The 17,533-nt window shown below is 35.1% G+C and overlaps 2 protein-coding genes across 5 annotated transcripts in view; one reads left to right on the forward strand and one right to left on the reverse strand.

Annotated features, from left to right (window-relative positions):
• Positions 1–944: 944 nt before the first annotated feature.
• Positions 945–17,533, reverse strand: part of LOC126747639 (F-actin-uncapping protein LRRC16A) — a 31,162-nt gene continuing 14,573 nt past the window's right edge. Inside the window, exons 11-23 of one of the 4 annotated variants that reach the window (XM_050456389.1) lie at positions 17,313–17,507; positions 15,438–15,657; positions 15,201–15,376; positions 11,165–11,390; positions 11,076–11,096; positions 8,046–8,262; positions 7,548–7,627; positions 7,316–7,487; positions 7,133–7,243; positions 3,690–3,773; positions 3,402–3,620; positions 3,218–3,270; positions 945–3,083 (exon numbers count right to left, since the gene is read on the reverse strand). In XM_050456389.1, coding sequence (XP_050312346.1) covers positions 2,982–3,083; positions 3,218–3,270; positions 3,402–3,620; positions 3,690–3,773; positions 7,133–7,243; positions 7,316–7,487; positions 7,548–7,627; positions 8,046–8,262; positions 11,076–11,096; positions 11,165–11,390; positions 15,201–15,376; positions 15,438–15,657; positions 17,313–17,507 — 1,876 coding nt within the window. In that variant the 3' untranslated portion in view covers positions 945–2,981. Of the gene's footprint in view, positions 3,087–3,217; positions 3,271–3,401; positions 3,621–3,689; positions 3,774–7,132; positions 7,244–7,315; positions 7,488–7,547; positions 7,628–8,045; positions 8,263–11,075; positions 11,097–11,164; positions 11,391–15,200; positions 15,377–15,437; positions 15,658–17,312; positions 17,508–17,533 lie in introns of all 4 variants that reach the window. The other 3 variants (XM_050456388.1, XM_050456390.1, XM_050456391.1) reach the window with 3 other exon arrangements.
• On the forward strand, positions 12,310–13,169 carry LOC126747656 (adenylate kinase isoenzyme 6). Its single transcript, XM_050456420.1, has 4 exons — positions 12,310–12,582; positions 12,642–12,750; positions 12,810–12,931; positions 12,994–13,169. The coding sequence occupies exons 1-4, from the start codon at positions 12,400–12,402 to the stop codon at positions 13,132–13,134; spliced, it is 555 nt and encodes a 184-aa protein (XP_050312377.1). The 5' UTR covers positions 12,310–12,399; the 3' UTR covers positions 13,135–13,169.

The following is a 17,533-nucleotide window of genomic DNA, read 5'->3' on the forward strand; positions in this document are numbered from 1 at the left end:
ATTATACAAACGAATAAGTCATGGGTGCATATTTCGGGTATATATACAATAAATTATATAAAAAACACGCAATTTTTTCGCAAAATTAACTCTGGAATGTGACCGGAAGGGTAGAGCTTCAGTCTGTACAAAGTCCATAGGAAAACATTTGAATTATTGCACTTTTTAATGTAAATAAAGTTGTTAACTGGCAGTCAAGTCGATGTTTAGGCCCTAAATATGAAACTACGGGGGGGCCCTCAACCCCCCTTGTCCCTCAAGAAACTCCCAATTTTCCAATCGGAAAAACTCTATAGACAAGCCGGGAAAATTCGTACGTACATTACAAACACGCTAAATTCTACAGTGAGCCAAGGTATTAACGAGTTTTTTGTTAACGAAGGTGTGAGACGTGTGTCTTAGCTCGATAAAACCATATAAAATAAACAAAATAATTCATCTATCTGTCCTTCTTTTTAAGTTGTTTAAGGAGTATTCTTGTCTTTTTTCTGGATAGTTCAAGTGTTTCTGCCCAGGAAGTTGATGAGCTGTCCTTCCAGGCAGTCATTTTGTCTTTTTTCTGCACAGTTAAAGGGTCATTCTATCTTTCTTCCAGGCTGTCAATGAGCCATTTTGTCGTTTTCCTAAAAAGTTAAAGAGTCATTCTGTCTTACTTCCAAGAAGTCAAAAAGTCTGTCTGTCTTTTTCTCAAGCAGCAAAAGAGAAATTTGGTTTATTTTTTGCACAGTTAAAGGATCATTCTATCTTTCTTCTAGGGTGTCAAAGAGTGATTTTGTCCTTTTTCTGCACAGTTAAAGGATCATTCTATCTTTCTTCCAGGCTGTCAAACAGTCATATTGTCTTTTTTCCGCACAGTTGAAGTGTCATTCTGTCTTTCTTCCAGGCAATTGGAGGGTCTTTCTATCTCTCTTCCTGACAATTGAAGAATCTGTCTGTCTTTCTTCCAAGCAGGTAAGGAGTAATTTTGTCTCTTTTCTGCACAGTTGAAGAGTCATTATGTCCTTCGTCTACGTTGTCAAACAATCATTTTGTCTTTCTTTCAAGTAATGAAAGAGTTACTTTGTCTTATTTCTGCACAGTTAAAGGATCATTCTATCTTTCTTCCAGGCTGTCAAAGAGTCATTCTGTCTTACTTCTAAGAAGTCAAAGAGTCTGTCTGTCTTTCTCCCAAGCAGCAAAGGAGTCATTTTGTCTCTTTTCTGCACAGTTGAAGAGTCATTATGTCCTTCGTCTACGTTGTCAGAGAATCATTTTGTCTTTCTTTCAAGTAATGAGAGAGTTACTTTGTCTTTTTTCTGCACAGTTAAAAGATCATTCTATCTTTCTTCCAGGCTGTCAATGACTCTGTCTGTCTTTTTCCAAAGCAGCGAAGGAGAAATTTTGTCTCTTTTCTACCCAGTTAAAGGATCATTCTATCTTTCTTCCAGGATGTCAATGAGCCATTTTGTCCTTTTCCTGGACAGTTCAAGAGTCATTCTGTCTTACTTCCAAGAAGTCAAAGAGTCTGTCTGTCTTTCTCCTAAGTAGCAAAGGAGAAATTTTGTCTCTTTTCTGTACAGTTGAAGAGTCATTATGTCCTTCGTCTACGTTGTCAAAGAATCATTTTGTCTTTCTTTCAAGAAATGAAAGAGTTACTTTGTCTTTTTTCTGCACAGTTAAAGGATCATTCTATCTTTCTTCCAAGCTGTCAAACAGTCATATTGTCTTTTTTCCGCACAGTTGAAGTGTCATTTTGTCTCTTTTCTGCACAGTTGAAGAGCCATTATGTCCTTCGTCTACGTTGTCAAAGAATCATTTTGTCTTTCTTTCAATTAATGAAAGAGTTACTTCGTCTTTTTTCTGCACGGTTAAAGAATCATTCTATCTTTCTTCCAGGCTGTCAATGAGTTATTTTGTCCTTTTCCTAGACAGTTGAAGAGTCATTCTGTCTTACTTCCAAGAAGTCAAAGAGTCTGTCTGTCTTTCTCCCAAGCAGCAAAGGAGAAATTTTGTCTCTTTTCTGCACAGTTAAAGGATCATTCTATCTTTCTTCCAGGCTGTCAAACAGTCATTTTGTCCCTTTTCTGCATAGTTGAAGAGTATTTTTATCTTTCTTCCAGGCTGTCAAACAGTCTGTCTTACTTCTAATAAGTCAAAGAGTCTGTCTGTCTTTCTCCCAAGCAGCAAAGGAGTCATTTTGTCTCTTTTCTGTACAGTTGAAGAGTATTTCTGTCTTACTTTCGAATTATCAAATAGTATCATTTCATCCTTTTTTTTTGTACGGTTTAAGAGTCGTTCTATCTTTCTTCTAGACAGTTGAACAGTCTGTTTGTCCTTCTTGTAGGCTGCTAAGGGTCAGACAATAATTGCCTGGAAAAGAGACAGAAAGACTCCTCAACTGCCTGGAAGAAAGACAGAATGACTCTTTAACTCTGTAGAAGAGAGACAGTGGGATTCAAGACAGAGGAACAGAGACAGAAAGACTCCTCAACTGCCTGGAAGAAAGACAGAATGACTCTTTAACTCTGTAGAAGAGAGACAGTGAGTTTTAAGACAGAGGAACAGAGACAGAAACACTCCTCAACTGCCTGGAAGAAAGACAGAATGACTCTTTAACTCTGTAGAAAATAGACAGTGAGATTTAAGACAGAGGAACAGAGACAGAAACACTCCTCAACTGCCTGGAAGAAAGACAGAATGACTCTTTAACTCTGTAAAAGAGAGAGTGAGATTCAAAATGGAGGAACAGAGACAGAAAAACTATTCAACTGTTTGGAAGAAGGACAGAAATACTCGCACTCCCTTCGCAACCCCCTGGACGTAATCCTGCCTTTTAATGTCTGATGATGCCTTAAGCCGATGGAAACACGTGTTACTATTAAACTCGCGATATTATAAATTGGCGTTTTTCTCTTTTATGTTTAATTTTAATAAGTTTAACCTACAGTATCGAGCTAAGACGTACGTTCAACCAAAAATAAAATTAAAAAACCGTAAACTCGCTATCTAATAACATGCGCCCCACCGAAATTGTTCTGCCGCCGGTCGGCGGTACCTCCCACGGCGGCGGCGGTTCTCTCGTGGGTCGACTTACTGCGGGTTATCTGCTTTTTTGCAAAAATAAAAAAAATAAAAATTAACCCACCACTGGTTTCACCCCCCCTCCACGCATGAAAAATGAAACAAACGAAAGAAGCAAACAAACGACGAAAGGCCATATCTAAGCAAAAAAAATTACCTTGTATCGATCGAGAAAGTCGAACTCGCTTCTATACCCGTTCATCAAAACACCTTCGGAAACAACAGAAAAAAAAAACAAAATTAAAGAAGCGACATAAAGTGGTGCAAAAACAAATGAACGCGATAATGAGGCGGTGCATAAACAATTAAAAAAACAAACAAACAAACAAAAGACAACTCACCGACTTTTTTCAATTTCCGATCGATCGAACTCGACTCGGAACTGTCCGGGGCGTCGGCGGCCGAGTCCGGGGTGTTCCCCGTCGAATTGTTCGGACTCGAGCCGTCGCTCAGAAGACTCAGATCCGATTTTTGCTGTTCCGTGTTCGTGACCATCGACCACGGTCTCGGTTTCTGAGTCGGTTTCAGTTTAAAGTGCTTTATCGGATCGGTGGCCTCCTCTACGATCGACAAATTATTAACAATAAACAAAAATGATCGATCAAGGGTCAAGGCTTTCGAGAGCTCACCTTTTAGACTGGAGGGCGAGTGGTCGTAGGTGGACTCGGTGGTCAGACTACCCTCGCTGCTCTGTTGACTCACCAAACTGTCACCTGTTAATTTATTTATTTATTTATTTAAAATACAAGTTCGACTGTCTGTCTATACAGTCTCACAATAGATGGATTTACCCTAAAAGTAGACGGAAACAAAATCGAGGAAGAAGTCCAAGATGGTGGAAATAAATAAATAAATAAATAAATAAATAATATCTTTATTTAGCAAGAAGCTACATTCAATAAAAATATAGGTGATATATAAATAAACTAAAAGTGTAAATTGGCTATAACTGTATCAGGACACTAAAATAGGAAGGAAAACAGGAAATAGGGCAGAGAGACTCTTTAACTGTCCAAGAAAAGGACAAAATGACTTAAAGGCCTGTAAAGGAGGTGCAATGTGTCTAATAGCCTGGAAGAAGGACAAAATGACTCTTCAACAGTCTGGAAGTAAGACAAAGCGACTGTATTTAAAGAGACTCCAAATAAAAATGTACTCCAGCTAGTTGGAAGGAACAAAAAATGACCTCGACTGCCTGGAAGATATTTAAAAATTTTCGAAAGACACTTTTGAGTGTAATTCAAAAACCGCTCAATGAATTTTATTGATTCTTTTAGTAGATTGTGTAGGATTTTTCAAGGATCAATTTGATGCATAAATCATTATTTTAAGTGAAAAAATTAATGAGCTACAGCCATTTTGGCCAATCCATGTCTAATATCAATTTCTTTGACAAAAATCAGACTTTGAGGCAGAATAATTTAAGAACTATTTGAGGCATTCTAATGAGGTTTTCAATCAAAGATAGAGCAATTCTTAACAAACAAGATCATATATAAAGAATCCTTGTAGCTCAGCAACTTTCTGAGATAGACTCAGATTTACGATAGATGGACCTAAGGAAGGCCAAAATTGGTATATAAGAGATACTTTTGAGTGTAATTCAAAAACCCCTCGACGAATTTTAATAATTCTTTTAGTAGAGTGTATAGGATTTTAAAAGGATGAATTCGATGTATAAAACATCACTTTAAGTGAAAAACTGAATAAGCTGCAGCCATTTTGGCCAATCCATGTCTTCCATCAATTTCTTTGACAAAAATCAGACTTTGAGGCAGGATAATTTAAAAACTATTTGAGGCATTTTGATGAGGTTTTCAATCAAAGTTAGAGCGATTCTTAACAAACAATTTCATATATAAAGAATCCTTGTAGCTCAGCAACTTTCTGAGCTCGACGCAGATTTGCGATAGATGGACCTAAGGAAGGCCAAAATTGGTATATAAGAGATACTTTTGAGTGTAATTCAAAAACCCCTTGACGAATTTCTATAATTCTTTTAGTAAATTGTGCAGGATTACTTAAGGATGGATTTAATGTATAAAACATTTTTTTAAGTGAAAAAATGAATAAGCTACAGCCATTTTGGCCAAGCCATGTCTAACATCAATTTCTTTGACAAAAATCAGGCTTTGAGGCAGGATAATTTAAGAACTATTTGAGGCATTTTCATGAGGTTTTCAATCACAGTTAGAGCGGTTCTTAACGAACAATTTCATATATAAAGAATTCTTGTAGCTTAATAAGTTTCTGAGTTAGACTCCGATTTGCCAGGAATGGACCTAAGGAAGGCCAAAAATGGAATATAAGAGACACTTTTAAGTGTAATTCAAAAACCCCTTGACAAATTTTAATAATTCTTTTAGTAGAGCGTATAGAATTTCAAAAGGATGAATTCGATGTATAAAACATCACTTTAAGTGAAAAAATGAATAAGCTACAGCCATTTTGGCCAAGCCAAGTCCAGTATCAATTTCTTTGACAAAAATTACACTTTAATGCAGGATAATTGAAAAACTAGCCGAGGCATTCTAATGAGGTTTTCAATCAAGGTTACAGGCATTCTTAACAAACAATTTCATATACGAAGAATTTTTGTAGCTCAGCAACTTTCTGAGTTAGACTTAGAATTGCCAGGGATGGACCTAAGGAAGGCCAAAATTGGTATATAAGGGACACTTTTGAGTATAATTCAAAAACCCCTTGACGAATTTTTATAATTCTTTTAGTAAATTGTGCAGGATTTCTTAAGGTTGAATTTGATGTATAAAACATCACTTTAAGTGAAAAAATGAATAAGCTACAGCTATTTTGGCCAAGCCATGTCCAGTATCAATTTCTTTGACAAAAATCAGATTTTGAGGCAGGATGATTTAAGAACTATTTGAGCCATTCTAATGAGGTTTTCAATTAAAATTAGAGCCATTCTTAACGAACAATTTCATATATAAAGATTCCTTGTAGCTCAGCAACTTTCTGAGATACACTCAGATTTGTGAAGGGTGGACCTAGAGAAGGCCAAAATTGGTATATAAGGGATACTTTTGAGTATAATTCAAAAACCCCTTGACGAATTTTAATAATTCTTTTAGTAGAGTGTATAGGATTTCAAAAGGATGAATTCGATGTATAAAACATCACTTTAAGTGAAAAAATTAATAAGCTACAGCTATTTTGGCCAAGCCATGTCCAGTATCAATTTCTTTGACAAAAATCAAACTTTGAGGCAGGATAATTTAAGAACTATTTGAGGCATTTTGATAAGGTTTTCAATGAAAGTTAGAGCCATTCTTAACGAACAATTTCATATATAAAGAATCCTTGTAGGTCAGCAACTTTCTGAGATACACTCAGATTTGCGAAGGGTGGACCTAAGGAAGCCCAAAATTGGTATATAAGGGACACTTTTAAGTATAATTCAAAAACCCCTTGACGAATTTCTATAATTCTTTTAATAAATTGTTTGGCACTTCTTAAGGATAAATTCGATGAATAAAACATCATTTTATGTGAAAAAATGTATAAGCTACAGCCATTTTGGCCAAGCCATGTCCAACATCAATTTCTTTGACAAAACTTACACTTTAACGCAGGATAATTTAAGAACTATTTGAGGCATTCTAATGAGGTTTTCAATCAAAATTAGAACGATTCTTAACGAACAATTTCATATATAAAGAATCCTTGTGGGTCAGCAACTTTCTGAGATAGACTCAGATTTACGAGGGATGGACCTAAGGAAGGTCAAAATTGGAATATAAGAGACACTTTTGAGTATAATTCAAAAACCCCTTGACGAATTTCTATAATTCTTTTAGTAAATTGTTCGGCACTTCTTAAGGATAAATTCGATGTATAAACCATTGCTTTAAATGAAAAAATTAATGAGCTATAGCCATTTTAGTCAAGCCACGTCTAATATCAATTTTTTTTCAGTTTAATGCAAGATATCTTTAATTGCCTGGAAAAAGGATAAAGAGACAATACTTTCCCGACCAATATCCATCATTTAATCATCAAAAAAACACAAGATTTAAGGGTAAGATGAGGTAAGAGTCGAGGGTAAACTTACCGGTCATACGACGTCCGAGGGGCGATTCCGCGGCGGTTTTTCGCGCCAATCCCGGCGAACACTTTTCCAAATTGTCGATGGAGCGAGATCGGGGCGTCGGGGTGGCCAAACCTAAACACATACAAAAAAAAACCCCATTTAAGAACCCTACTTAAGCACAATTTCGTTTATTCACAAATTTACTTCGGAATAACGGAGAGTTCCGGTTCGGTTTCGGCGTTTTCCGATCTTCGCTCAGACATGGTGAGTGAAACTCGTGATTGGGACTGCCATCTAGCTGGAACGAGTGACACTCGTCCGAGGTGGGGGTGACCGAGCCAGGACGGAAAAACGTGTCCAGACCCTCGATTAAATCCTGAAAAATGTCCGTGAATTTATCGGTATAATAAAGGGACGGAAAAAAAAGTCAATAGACCTGCGAGACCGAATCGGGCGCGTCGGGAGGCTTTACCACGGGTCTGGTGGGGGCGCGCGTTTTTGCCCTCCTGGGACGCCCTGATTAGAGAAAAAAAAAAATTTAGATCATGATTATACGGAGGGGGGGAGGGGGGATTTCAGAGGTGTATAGAGTAATAAAAAAGGAGCTTTTCTTCTCGGGCCTGATTTCCAGAAAATTGAATAAAAAAGGTTCTAATGCGCGGATTTTCATGATTTTTTCATTAAAAGCTTTAGAACAGTCCAAAGAAACTTTTAAAACAAAAACCAACCCGATCTGAGCACTAGAAGTGGATCTATGACCCCGGTTACCTAAGACCCTCTTCCCCCTTGGACCTGATTTGCAAAAACTTGCATAAAAAAACCTCTGATGCACGGATTTTCATGATTTTTTCACTAAAACCTTCAGAACACCCCAAAGAAACTTTCCAATTACTCTATACACCCCTGAGGCACAATATAAGGGCGAAATTCGAACCTTTATTCAAGAAAATGCCCTTGACTAAATGCTGCAGCTGTTGTCCGGCGTTCGGGAGTTCAGTAACAGAGTCCTCCTCTTCCCCTTTCCCAGGTAAATTGGGTAAAAGACTGGGAATGTCGTCCGCGGAAAGACCCTCGACGCTGTCCACCACCGATTTCGGACGTAGTTTTCTCGTGTGGACGCTACGGCGTTTTATGGACAAGTGCGGGGTGGCCTTAAAGAGTCTTTTGTTTATTAAATGCCCTTTAAAAAGGGTGGAAGTTGAAGGTGGTTATGCATAAACTCAATGAAACTATTGAGTTAAAATTTTAGGAAGGAAAATTAATTTTTAACTTCAATAGTTTGTCAGAAAATTGGGGGAAAGCTCTAAACAGTTTTTTTGGATTTTCTCGAAAAGTATTGGGAAAATTGAAAATTTTCTTTTACCGTTAGATTCCTCTCTAAAAATGCTACAAATGATGTAGAATAATATTTAGTCGTAAATTTCAAAATAAAGGAGTTATGGACGATTTTTGAAAAATTGGAAAATTTTTAGTAAAAATTTTTTTTTTCGAAAAAATAATTTTTTTTTGGCACATCGATAGAATATATAAAATGCTTCAAAAAAGCTTAATAAAACTTTTTTGGAAAACGGACCAAAAAAAAGTTATATCCAAAAATGTCTCGCCAAAAAATCCAAAGGGGTACCCATAGGAAAATTTCCAATATTTCAGTTTTTATTTTTTTCCGGAAAAACTATTGGCTTCAGAAAAAAATTGTTATAATAAAAGTTGTTTGAAATATCAATGCACATCACACGCAACAGAAAAATAATTTCTATCTTCAATAGTTTTCCAGAAAATCGGGAAAAACCTCTAAACACTTTTCCCGAATTTTCTCAAAAACTATTGGGAAAATTGAAATTTTTCTTTTACCATTGGATTCCTAATCAAAAATACTACAAATGATGTAAAATAACTTTTAGTCGTAAATTTCAAAATAAAGAAGTTATGAGCGATTTTTGAAAAATTGACAAATTTTTGGTGAAAAATTTGGAAAAAAAAATTTTCTCAAAAAATTAATTTTTTTTTGGTACATTGATAGAACATCTAAAATCCTTCAAAAAAGCTTAATAAAACTTTTTTGGAAAACGGACCAAAAAAAAGTTATATCCAAAAATGTCTCGCCAAAAAATCCAAAGGGGTACCCATAGGAAAATTTCGAATATTTCAGTTTTTATTTTTTTCCGGAAAAACTATTGGCTTCAGAAAAAAATTGTTATAATAAAAGTTATTTGAAATGTAAATGCGCATCACATGCAACAGAAAAATAATTTCTATCTTCAATAGTTTTCCAGAAATTTGGGAAAAACCTCTAAACAGTTTTCCCGAATTTTCTCGAAAACTATTGGGAAAATTGAAATTTTTCTTTTACCATTGGATTCCTAATCAAAAATACTACAAATGATGTAAAATAACTTTTAGTCGTAAATTTCAAAATAAAGGAGTTATGGGCCTTTTTTGAAAAATTGATAAATTTTTGGTGAAAAATTTGAAATGTTTTTTTTTTTTTTTAATTAATTTTTTTTTTTGGTACATCGATAGAACATCTAAAATCATGCAAAAAAGCTTAATAAAACTTTTTTGGAAAACGGACCAAAAAAAAGTTATATCCAAAAATGTCTCTCAAAAAATCCAAAGGGGTACCCATAGGAAAATTTCCAATATTTCAGTTTTTATTTTTTTCCGGAAAAACTATTGGCTTCAGAAAAAAATTGTTATAATAAAAGTTGTTTGAAATGTAAATGCGCATCAGACGCAACAGAAAAATAATTTCTATCTTCAATAGTTTTCCAGAAAATTGGGAAAAACCTCTAAACAGTTTTCCCGAATTTTCTCGAAAACTATTGGGAAAATCAAAAATTTTCTTTTACCATTGAATTCCTTATCAAAAATACTACAAATGATGTAAAATAACTTTTAGTCGTAAATTTCAAAATAAAGGAGTTATGAGCGATTTTTGAAAAATTGACAAATTTTTGGTGAAAAAATTGAAAAAAATTTTTTTTTCAAAAAATTAATTTTTTTTTTGGTACATCGATAGAACATCAAAAATCATTCAAAAAAGCTTAATAAAACTTTTTTGGAAAACGGACCAAAAAAAAGTTATATCCAAAAATGTCTCGCCAAAAAATCCAAAGGGGTAGGAAAATTTCCAATATTTCAGTTTTTATTTTTTTCCGGAAAAACTATTGACTTCAGAAAAAAATTGTTATAATAAAAGTTATTTGAAATATCAATGCGCATCAGATGCAACAGAAAAATAATTTCTATCTTCAATAGTTTTCCAGAAAATTGGGAAAAACCTCTAAACAGTTTTCCCGAATTTTCTCGAAAACTATTGGGAAAATCAAAAATTTTCTTCTACCATTGGATTCCTTATCAAAAATACTACAAATTATGTAAAATAACTTTTAGTCGTAAATTTCAAAATAAAGGAGTTATGGACGATTTTTGAAAAATTGACAATTTTTTTGGTGAAAAATTAAAAAAAAAAAATTTTTTTTTTAAATTAATTTTTTTTTGGTACGTCGATAGAACATCTAAAATCATGCAGAAAAGCTTAATAAAGTTTTTTTGGAAAATGTACCAAAAAAAAGTTATATCCGAATTTCCGAAAATCCATTCCACTCTGGAAAAATATCGGTTTTTATTTTTTTCCGGAAAAACCATTGCCTGCAGAAAAAAATTGTTATAATTAAAGTTGCTTCAAATGTTAACGCGCATCAGATGTATTAAAAAAATAATTTTTATTCCCAATAGTTTTCCAGAAAATTGGGAAAAACCCCTAAACAGTTTCCTGGCATTTTCTCGAAAACTATTGGCAAAATTTACAATTTTCTTTTACCGTTGGATTCCACATTAAAAGCCCTACAGATCATCTAAAGTAACATTTTCACTTAAATCTCAAAATAAAGAAGTTATTGAGAATTTTCGATAATCTAACAAAAATTCATGCATAACTACGTCCATTTAAAAAGTGACTTACTAAGTTCAAATATTCCAACATCTGCATGAAAATAAACAAAATTTCGGTTGAAAAATTCAGTTTTATATAAATTTATTGTTGGTTCTTACCATCGGGGAATGATCGCTAATGTGACTGGTACTGTCCGTAATAGACATGTCACTCGCCCCATGTCTCGAACTGTCAGTACTACTCAACCTGGACCTGCGGGGGGGCGAGTCGATGCGAATCGCGCTCTCATCGCCCACCAGGATCTTGTAACTTTGCATTAAAGCCTCGTAGACCTCGTCTGTTACTTGCTCGCTCAATTCTGAGGCCATCACCAAGTTTAATTCCCTAGGAAAAAAGGGATAAGGTTCACAAAAACCTGGATAAAAAAACTTCTAGGGCGTGAATTTTCTTGGCTCTTATACTAGAAGTCGAGGAATATTCCAAGGAAACTTTTAAAGTAAAAGTCAAAGTACTCTGAGTACCAGAACCAAAGTTATGAAGCAAGATACTCAAGACTGACAAATTTCTTCTCATATACAGGACATGCCTCACAAAAGCCTGGATAAAATAGCGTCTACTGGATGGATTTTCTTGATACTTACTCTGAAAGCTCAGAAATATTCCAGGGAACGTTTTAAAGTAAAAATCAAAGTAATCTGAGTACTAGAACCAAAATTATGAAGCAAGGTACTCAAGAGTGACAAATTTCTTCTCATTTACAGGATATGCCTCAGAAAAACGTGGATAAAGTAGCGTATACTGGATGGATTTTCTTGATACTTACTCTGAAAGCTCAGAAATATTCCAGGGAACATTTTAAAGTAAAAATCAAAGCAATCTGAGTACCAGAACCAAAGTTATGAAGCAAGGTACTAAAGACTGACAAATTTCTTCTCATATACAGGACATGCCTCACAAAAACCTGGATAAAATAGCGTATACTGGATGGATTTTCTTGATTCTTTCACTAAAAGTTAAAGAACATTCCAAAGAAACTTTCACAACAAAAACTAAGGTAATCTGAGCAGCACAACCGAAGTTATGAACCAATTTACCTGAGACAACCTGAACTTCTTCTCATACACCAGTAAAAGCAACATTTCCTCATAAGTCTGACCTTTATTTAATAAAGAAACTTTAAAAAGCCCCTTAAAGCCTCAGCTGAACAATTAAAAACAATTAATCTTTGACTCCCACAAAATTTAACAAAACACAATTCAAATTTCCCGCCCAACAGTGGGGCGTCGACCATGTTTTTCATACGTCAAACGAGAAAGTGAGGTTAACAGAATCAAAACATTCATTGTTGTTGTTGTTTGGAAAATGTGATTTCCTTAGATAAATCAATTGGAAAATGGCAATGGACATGGAGTGTGTCCCGAATATAAAAAGGGACGCCCCCAATATCCTGATAACCGGTACCCCGGGCGTAGGGAAATCCACCTTGTGCGCCCAATTAGCCGAGAAAACTGGCATGCGTTGGCTGGAAATATCGAAAATCGCCAAGGAAAATAACTGTTTGGAGGAGTACGACGAGGTAGGTCCTTTAGGAAGGCCCCCTCTATTGCCCCATAATGCTCCATTCAATTTTTTTAGGAATACAAGTGCCCCATATTAGATGAAGACAAACTCCTCGATGGCCTCGAGGAGATCATGTGCCAAGGTGGGAATATTGTGGATTACCACAGTTGTGAGTTCTTTCCAGGTAGGTTTCAGGCATTAAAAAGACACAATTAATTAAAGATTAATTAAAACCCCTTTTAGAGAGGTGGTTTGATGTGGTCTTTGTACTGAGGGCAGATAACACAACATTATACGATAGGTTAAGAGGAAGAGGTTACGAGGGTAAGAAACTGGAGGATAACATCGACTGCGAGATATTTCAAGTGAGTTTTTCAGGAGTTTATTGAGGGGGAGAAACCTTTGAAAGTTGAGTATTTTTTTTAAGGTTATATTGGACGAAGCCAAGAACTCTTATAAAGCGGATATTGTGCACGAAATCACCAGTGTTACCGAGGTACAGTTACAGGAGAATCTGGAGAGGATTGTTTTGTGGATCCAGGATTGGTTTAGGAATAACGAATGTTAATGTTTGTGTTGATAATAAAGAGATTTTTTTATGTATTAGTGGTTTTTTTGATTACCTAAGGTGGGGCTTTCAAAAAGGGGGATAGTAAAGCTTCTAGTGTATGGATTTGCTTGATTCTTTTACTGGAAGTTAGGGAATATTTCAAGGAAAGTTTTAAAGTATAAATCAAGGCAATATTGATCCCAGAACCAAAGTTATGGAGCAAATTACCTAAGAGTGACAATTTCCGATGACAAACAAGACATACTTTACAAAAAGCTGAATAAAAAAGCTTCTGGGGCATGGATTTTCATGATTCTTGCACTAAAAGGTTAAAAACATTCCAAGGAAACTATTAAAACTAAAACCAAAGCAATCTGAGAACCAGAACAAAAGTTATGAAGCAAATTACCTAAGAGTGACAATTTCCGATGACATACAAGACATACTTCACAAAATGCTGAATAAAAAAGCTTCTAGTGCATGGATTTTCAAGATTCATGCACTAAAAAAATGAAAACATTCCAAGGAAACTTTTAAAACCAAAATCAAGGCAATCTGAGCACCAGAACCAAAGTTATGGAGCAAATTACCTAAGAGTGACAATTTCCGATGACATACAAGATACACTTTACAAAAAACTGAATAAAAAAGCTTTTAGTGCATGGATTTTCATGATTCTTGTACTAAAAGCTTAAAAACATTCCAAGGAAACTTTTAAAACAAAAATCAAGGCAATCTGAGCACCAGAACAAAAGTTATGATGCAAATTACCTAAGAATGACAATTTCCGATGTCATACAAGACATACTTTACAAAAAGCTGAATAAAAAAGCTTTTAGTGCATGGATTTTCATGATTCTTATACTAGAAGCTTAAAAGAATTTCAAGGAAACTTTTAAAACCAAAATCAAGGCAATCTTGACACCAGAACCAAAGTTATGGAGCAAATTACCTAAGAGTGAGAATTTCCGATGACTTACAAGACATACTTTATAAAAAGCTGAATAAAAAAGCTTTTAGTGCATGGTTTTTCATGATTCTTGTACTAAAAGATTGAAAATATTCCAAGGAAACTTTTAAAACCAAAATCAAGGCAATCTTGACACCAGAACAAAAGTTATGAAGCAAATTACCTAAGAGTGACTATTTCCGATGACTTACAAGACATACTTTACAAAAAGCTGAATAAAAAAGCTTTTAGTGCATGGATTTTCATGATTCTTATACTAGAAGCTTAAAAGAACTTCAAGGAAACTTTTAAAACCAAAATCAAGGCAATCTTAACACCAGAACCAAAGTTATGGAGCAAATTACCTAAGAGTGACAATTTCCGATGACTTACAAGACATACTTTATAAAAAGCTGAATAAAAAAGCTTTTAGTGCATGGTTTTTCATGATTCTTGTACTAAAAGATTGAAAACATTCCAAGGAAACTTTTAAAACCAAAATCAAGGCAATCTGAGCACCAGAACAAAAGTTATGAAGCAAATTACCTAAGAGTGACAATTTCTGATGACATACAAGATACACATTACAAAAAACTGAATAAAAAAGCTTTTAGTGCATGGATTTTCATGATTCTTGTACTAAAAACTTAAAAACATTCCAAGGAAACTTTTAAAAAGAAAATCAAGGCAATCTGAGCACTAGAACAAAAGTTATGAAGCCAATTACCTAAGAGTGACAATTTCTGATGACATACAAGATACACTTTACAAAAAACTGAATAAAAAAGCTTTTAGTGCATGGATTTTCATGATTCTTGTACTAAAAGCTTAAAAACATTCCAAAGAAACTTTTAAAACTAAAATCAACGTAATCTGAGCACCAGAACAAAAGTTATGAAGCAAATTACCTAAGAGTGACAATTTCCGATGACTTACAAGACATACTTTACAAAATGCTGAATAAAAACGCTTTTAGTGCATAGATTTTCATCATTCTTGTACTAAAGCTTAAAAACATTCCAAAGAAACTTTTAAAACTAAAACCAAAGCAATCTAACCTATAGGACAAATTTTATTGAAGGATTTACCCCATACCACCCAAAAACAAAAAAAAAATGGTTTTACTAGCATTTACCTCAGTCTATTCATAATATCTACACCGGCTTGGTGCCTCACGCAACTCTGCACAAAATCCAACGGGATCTGCTTCTTTTTCTTGCACTCTTTCTTAATATCCTGCACCACCTGGTCGTCCCTTAAGACGTACGGACACTGTTCCCTACACGTTTTCAACATTTTCTCGATCATCACCTAAAAAGGAAATTAAATCAGTTTTCCCTCGATGATTTTCCACCGAATTTCCACCGCTCACTTGTATACTATCACAAACGCTATTGTAAATATCACCGGAGACTTGTTGCAGCCGTTCTTCGACCGGATGTTTGTCGTTACGGTGCTGCGCGACCTCCTGCAGCCGAATCAGCAACTGTTTGCAGTTTTCCGCGTCGCGAATCACGTCAACGGCCTGGTTGATGTCGTTAGAGTCGCTGCCGAAGGAAACTTTTATCGCCTCTTCGGTTTGCGTTACCAGTCTACCATAAGGGGAAAATAAGACACTTAAAATTTTAAGTATTGGAGAAAAAGCTGGATAAAAAAGGTTCTGGTGAATGGATTTGCTTGATTCATGTACCGAAAGCTTAAGAATTTTCCAAGGAAACTTTTAAAAGAAAAATGAAGAAAATCTGAGTACTAGAACTAAAGTTATGATGCAAGTTACCTAAGGGTGATAAGTTTCTTGTCCATTAGAAGACTTGCTTTCCAAAAAGCTGGATAAAAAATGTTCTAGTGCATGGATTTTCTTGATTCTTACGCCAAAAGCTTAAAAATATTCCATGGAAACTTAAAAAGCAAAAATCAAAGTGATCTGAGCACTAGAACCAAAGTTATGGCACAAGTTACCCAGGAGTTACAAATTTCTTGCTGTTTACAGGACATGCCTTCCAAAAATTTGGATAAAAAAAGTTCTAGTGCATAGATTTTCTTGACTCTTATGCTACAAGCTTAAAAATATTCCATGGAAACTTTAAAAGCAAAAATCAAAGTGATCTAAGCACTAGAATCAAAGTTATGGCACAAGTTACCCAGGAGTTACAAATTTCTTGCTGTTTACAGGACATGCCTTCCAAAAATTTGGATAAAAAAAGTTCTAGTGCATAGATTTTCTTGATTCTTGTGCTAGAAGCTTAAAAACATTCCACGGAAACTTTAAAAGCAAAAATCAAAGTACTCTGAGCACTAGAACCAAAGTTATGGCACAAGTTACCCAGGAGTTACAAATTTCTTGCTGTTTACAGGACATGCCTCCCAAAAATCTGGATAAAAAAAGTTCTAGTGCATAGATTTTCTTGATTCTTGTGCTAGAAGCTTAAAAACATTCCACGGAAACTTTAAAAGCAAAAATCAAAGTACTCTGAGCACTAGAACCAAAGTTATGGCACAAGTTACCCAGGAGTTACAAATTTCTTGCTGTTTACAGGACATGCCTCCCAAAAATCTGGATAAAAAATGTTCTAGTGCATAGATTTTCTTGATTCTTGTGCTAGAAGCTTAAAAACATTCCACGGAAACTTTAAAAGCAAAAATCAAAGTACTCTGAGCACTAGAACCAAAGTTATGGCACAAGTTACCCAGGAGTTACAAATTTCTTGCTGTTTACAGGACATGCCTTCCAAAAACTTGGATAAAAAAAGTTCTAGTCCATAGATTTTCTTGATTCTTATGCTAGAAGCTTAAAAATATTCCATGGAAACTTTAAAAGCAAAAATCAAAGTGATCTGAGCACTAGAACCAAAGTTATGGCACAAGTTACCCAGGAGTTACAAATTTCTTGCTGTTTACAGGACATGCCTTCCAAAAATCTGGATAAAAAAAGTTCTAGTGCATGGATTTTCTTGATTCTTACCCCAAAAGCTTAAGAACATCCCAAGGAAACTTTTAAAATAAAAATGAAAACAATTCTAGTACTAGAACCAAAGTTATGGCACAGTTACCTAGGAGTGCCAAATTTCTTCTCACCTACAAGACACGCTTTCCAAAAAGCTCGATAAAAAAAGTTCTACTGCATGGATTTTCATGAATTTTACACCAAAGGCTTAAAAACATTTCAGAAAAACTTTTAAAACACAAATCAACACAATCCGAGCACCAGAACCAAAGTTATGCCCCGAGGTACCCACGACTTTCCTACCTTTCTAACGCTTGCTGCTTGGAACTAAGCAAAAATCCGGGCTGCAAGGACAAATGCTTCGTCGAATGCTGCTTAAACGACACGTTCCTGTTCAGCAAATCCTGAATTTTCCTCATCACCAGATCGGTTCGTTCCGCGGACGCTTTCATGCAAGGCGCCACGTCGAAAATCGGAAACGGAATGTACTGTAGGGTCCTTAAAGTGCAAAAATTACCATAAAT

Source organism: Anthonomus grandis, chromosome 19 (genome assembly GCF_022605725.1).
Source record: "Anthonomus grandis grandis chromosome 19, icAntGran1.3, whole genome shotgun sequence".
NCBI lineage: Eukaryota > Metazoa > Arthropoda > Insecta > Coleoptera > Curculionidae > Anthonomus > Anthonomus grandis.

What these genes read in the sequence shown, in the direction of transcription:
- LOC126747656 (XM_050456420.1), top strand. Translation starts at nt 12,400, where the DNA reads ATGGCAATGGACATGGAGTGTGTCCCGAATATAAAAAGGGACGCCCCC. An exon ending in CAGTTGTGAGTTCTTTCCAG is followed by an intron (nt 12,751 to 12,809) that starts GTAGGTTTCAGG and finishes AACCCCTTTTAG; the next exon opens with AGAGGTGGTTTGATGTGGTC. An exon ending in TCGACTGCGAGATATTTCAA is followed by an intron (nt 12,932 to 12,993) that starts GTGAGTTTTTCA and finishes ATTTTTTTTAAG; the next exon opens with GTTATATTGGACGAAGCCAA.